Source organism: Sinocyclocheilus anshuiensis, unplaced genomic scaffold (genome assembly GCF_001515605.1).
Source record: "Sinocyclocheilus anshuiensis isolate Anshui unplaced genomic scaffold, SAMN03320099.WGS_v1.1 scaffold330, whole genome shotgun sequence".
Taxonomy (NCBI): Eukaryota; Metazoa; Chordata; class Actinopteri; order Cypriniformes; family Cyprinidae; genus Sinocyclocheilus; species Sinocyclocheilus anshuiensis.
In genome coordinates this window covers 1,461,869-1,466,704 of record NW_015547689.1, presented here as the reverse complement: position 1 = coordinate 1,466,704, position 4,836 = coordinate 1,461,869, and the positions used below count along the sequence as shown (strand labels likewise).

At 33.7% G+C, this 4,836-nt stretch overlaps 2 protein-coding genes across 2 annotated transcripts in view; one reads left to right on the top strand and one right to left on the bottom strand.

The window, feature by feature from the left end:
* bud13 (BUD13 homolog) overlaps nt 1-1,026 on the top strand; it is a 7,899-nt gene extending 6,873 nt beyond the window's left edge. The window contains exons 9-11 of the mRNA XM_016506190.1: nt 129-319; nt 532-613; nt 714-1,026. Of these exons, the coding sequence (XP_016361676.1) occupies nt 129-319; nt 532-613; nt 714-807 (367 nt within the window). The 3' untranslated portion in view covers nt 808-1,026. The remainder of the gene's footprint in view (nt 1-128; nt 320-531; nt 614-713) is intronic.
* Nucleotides 1,027-2,326: 1,300 nt separating this feature from the next.
* Nucleotides 2,327-4,010, bottom strand: LOC107703484 (uncharacterized). The gene is made up of 4 exons (XM_016506107.1): nt 3,848-4,010; nt 3,540-3,662; nt 2,678-2,903; nt 2,327-2,588 (listed from the first exon to the last, which is right to left on the bottom strand). The coding sequence occupies exons 1-4, from the start codon at nt 4,008-4,010 to the stop codon at nt 2,492-2,494; spliced, it is 609 nt and encodes a 202-aa protein (XP_016361593.1). The 3' UTR covers nt 2,327-2,491.
* Between the last annotated feature and the right edge of the window lie 826 nt (nt 4,011-4,836).

Sequence of the window (4,836 nt, the reverse complement as noted above, 5' to 3'; positions counted from 1 at the left end):
TATTTTTGGCTATTGCTACAAATATACCCCAGCGACTTAAGACTGGTTTTGTGGTCCAGGGTCACATATTTGTTATTTTCAGTCTGTGACTTGTCACTAGCTTTGACATCTGTACTGTCCTCATTCAGGCTTGCTCAGGGTGAAATGCAGCAGCAGAACTTGACAGATGCCATGCGGGAGGCTCAGAAACCACTAGCGAGACACATTGACGATGAAGACCTCGATCGGATGTTGAGGGAGCAAGAGAGGGATGGAGACCCAATGGCTGCCATGCTTCGCAAAAAGAAAGAAAAAAATGCTCAATTAAAAGGAATCAAAGGTAAATGTGTGGAATAATGCCCAAGTTTCCACATTTGATCCCTGTTGTTTGACTGTTACTTTTAATAATAATACGATTTTTACTTTTAGTTTGTGTTTGTGTTTTAGTATATTTTTCTAATATATAGAATCAAACTTACAGAGATTGATCTTAAAACAAGCCCAGACCACAGTACTAATTGCTATAATTTGTGTTTTAATGTTTTTCTCCAGAAAAACCTCGTTACAAAGGTCCACCTCCACCTCCGAATCGTTTTAACATTATGCCAGGGTATCGCTGGGATGGAGTTGATAGGTAAGAGGTTTTGATGAATGATATCTGGTTTGATATATCACAAGCACACTAATGCAAACCCCAGAAAATAGTTTAAATGACTTTTCATATGATCTTTTAGGTCCAATGGTTTTGAGCAGAAGCGGTACAGCAGGATAGCCGATAAGAAAGCTGTCCAAGAAATGGCGTACAAGTGGAGTGTGGAAGACATGTAAATCCAGATGAGTGTATAGAGATTCATGATTTAAAAACTGAAATGACTGGCATTAGTACAGTTCCCACTGCACCTGCACACACTGCAAAGTGGAACTTCTTTGTGTGCCATCAAGAATCGAGGCGTTTCATCAAAAACCAAGATGTTTGTGTGCAGTTATCGGTCCACTGTGTACAAGAAACATACTTTCCTTATTAAATGCTACTTTTTTAACACATCTGTTTTGTCCTGATTTTCGTCAGTGCCATTTCAAAACCAATAATTTTATTTAACAACAAATTTAGAGATGGACTTGATGATAGCAAACAATATTGTTTTATTTTGGAGAAAACTTTATTTCATAATGTGATTTTTTTTTTTTTCGCCCCACTTTCAATTGTTTTACTTATACGTTTAGTTTAACAGAATTTAATTGAAATAGAATGTTTTGGAAACATTATAAATGCTTTTACTATCACTTCTGATGAATGTAATCCATTCTTGGAGAATAAAGTAGTAATATATATATATATATATGTACACTGCCGTTCAAAAGTTTGGGATCAGTAAGACTTGTAATGTTTTTTAAAGAAGTCTCTTATGCTCATCAAGACTGCATTTATTTGATTAAAAATACAGGGAAAAAAACCAGTAATCTTGCAAAATGTTATTACAATATAAAATAATGGTTTCTATTTTAATATCCTTTAAAATATAATTTATTTCTGTGATGCAAAGCTGAATTTCCATCAGCCATTACTCCAGTATAAAGTGTCACATGATCCTTAAGAAATCATTCTAATATGCTGATTTATTATTAGAATGATCAATGTTGGCAACAGTTGTGCTGCCAAATATTTTTTTGGAAACTGCGATACTTTTTCAGGATTCTTTGATGAATAAAAAGTTAAAAAGAACAGCATTTATTCAAAATACAAATATTTTTTAACAATATAAATCTTTGCTATCACTTAAAGATTTAACACATCCTTGCTGAAAAAAAGTTTTAATTTCTTTCAAAAAAAGAAAGAATAAAAATGTACTGACCCCAAACTTTTGAATGGTAGTGTATATTGTTAGAAAATATTTGTATTTTGAATAAATGCTGTTCTTTTTAACTTTTTATTCATCAAAGAATCCTGAAAAAGTATCGCAGTTTCCAAAAAAATATTTGGCAGCACAACTGTTGCCAACATTGATCATTCTAATAATAAATCAGCATATTAGAATGATTTCTGAAGGATCATGTGACACTGAAGACTGGAGTAATGATGCTGAAAATTCAGCTTTGCATCACAGGAATAAATTAGATTTGAATGTATATTAAAATAGAAAAACGTTATTTTCCATCATAAGAATATTTCACAATATTACATTTTTTCCTGTATGTTTGATCAAATAAATGCAGCCTTGATGAGCATAAGAAACTCCTGTAAAAACATTAAAAATCATTCTGATCACAAACTTTTGACCGGTAGTGTATATATATTACTGACCCCAAACATTTAAACGGTACTGTATAATAAGACATTTTCAATATATTTTCTTTGAATATCTAAAGATATTAAATGTCATGTAGTACAGTTGAAAGACACAAAAGTAAAGCTGACTAACATAAATGCATGGATTAAAGAAGCTTTTTGTGTTATTTATGCATCCAGTGTATAAATGCACTTTGATGGTTTTCTCTGGCCTTCATCAGTCATCTACAGCTGTTCTTTGAGTCGGGCAGGCGGTGGGCGTGCGTGCACAGAGACATCCCAGCCTGGGAAAGCCTCTTGCTGCACTGTTTTGTATTCAGCTCTGTACAACACAGATTTAAATTAATTACTTTAAAAATTTTTTTTAAGATTTTAAGTAAAACTGAATGCAAGTAAGTTCAGTGGTCTTGCCTCATTGAAGTGTTGATCGCCAGGTTGTCAGGATGAGGTACAACCTGATTTCTCCTGACATAGATTTTCTTTGGAGCAGGGAAGTCCTGCTGGTAAAGAGAACATCTCTGTGCTTGGCCAGTCCTGTTTTCTCTTGCGGGGACTTTTCCATGCCACACGATTGGAGTGCCATCTGGTTTGTAATGAGGGTAATCCTCTCTATTTGTTGTGCTGAAACTCCTGTCACCTGCAATTACATAGAGATATTTGGCACAGAGATCTACAAAATAGGTTAGGTAAGATAGTTTATAGCTTTCCAAATCGATGCCAATTCATTATTTTCTAGAATTTCAATGAGTTCCATTTCATCTAGAGTTAGGCTGCACTGTAATATATTTTTTAAATGTAATTTATTCCTGTGTTAGCAAAGTTGTTTTTTTTTCTGCTGCCATTACTCCAGTCCTCGGTATACTCAAGAAACATTTCTTATTGTTAAAGAATTTGTTGATGGAAACCATGAAATTCTTTGATAAATAAATGTAAATACATTTTTTGATCAATGTAATGTCTCCTTGCTGAATAAACATATTTCTGTTTTGTTGTTGTTTTTTAAAATATTGACCCCAAATTTTTAAACAGTAGTGTATATAAATAATACTATATAACATATAATGTAAATATCTTTAGTTTTTTCCAGCCCTCTAATCTTGTCTGCCAAGGAAATCAGTTATTTAATAATGAACTTAATAAAATAGCAGTTATGTAGTGATAGCTAATATTTGACTCACAGATCTGCAAAATAGGTAAGTTTACAACAGATGGTTTGTAGCATTTCTAATAGATCCTAGTTAATTATTTTCCCAAATTCCAATTAGATTCATACCATCTAGGGTTAGGCTGCACTGTAGGATCTTCTTTGGCTCTACCTTTGGGCAGGTTTTGGGTCCAAATTCAGTTTCTGTTGTGGTTACCATCTTTTCCCGCTTACCAGGGTAGAGCAGTAAGCCTGAAGAGAATATTTGTCAGCATTTGTCTTTTTGTAAGTGACACTCATTCAAATATGCTTTAGTTTATTATCTGAATGTCATGTACCATTTGCTGACTGTTACAGACCTAACTATAGTCATATGTCTTTGGCAATTCTGAATGAAAGCTGAGGACAAATGAAAATCTGCTCGTTTCCCTGCTTACCAGCCAAAGAAGGAAGTTCTCCCAGCATTGGAAAGGCTTGTGGGTGTTTCAACGTCATTTGACCGTTTTTGAGGAGCAATATATCTGTTCTACGTTGGTGACCAAATGGGATTCTTAGAGATGGTCTCTGCTGCTTGCTGAGTGTCTTCTCATGAGTAGTCATCTTTGAATTACTGGTGAGACTGAATATATTTAAGCTTGTAAAAATATTTTTATTTTATTATATTTTTAAACGAATGAAGGGGATTTAAAGGTTATGCTGGTTTCAGTTTTAATCAGTAATTTTAATCACTTAAATATTTTCTAATGATATGTTTACTTGTGCACTATATATATTCAGAGTATAATTATTGGCTGATTTCAAAACCTTTATAGAATTTAAAATGATTTTACCTTGTCCTCTTTGTCCTCCTTGTCCTCCAATTAAAAGAAGTGAACTCGCCCCATGCATCGCACATATTCTTCCTGTGAATTCGATTTCTGAGCAGTTTGGTAGCTGCTGATTTTTTTTTACATTCTGGCAGCACAGTGGCATGTTAGGGAATGGCTGTTGCACTCAGTTAGCGGCTGTTGCCATGGCTGCTCTATTCTTTATAGAAAGCCTGAAGTGTGATGGACTCAGCTCAAGAACAATGAGTGTTCTGTAATAAATACCATAGACTGACGAGACGTTGCACTTGTGCTCAGCATGAGACTCTTAGTTTAATCAAACCTGAATAAAAACAGCCGGGCTCAGTATCTCGATATTTATGCTTTAAAAAAGCTCAATTTATTAATGGATGATAACCAAGAAAACATATTGTTATTATTCCCCTAATGTTATTGTATGGTTTGGTTATTTCTTTGGGAACATTGTAAGGTATGTTTTAGGCTGCTCTTTTCAGCTTTTACTTTTAAATAACCATAAATTAACAGACCTTAGAAAATTCTGGGAAATTATTAGCTGGGTAAACGTTACATTTATATATTTATTTATTTAGTTTGTTATA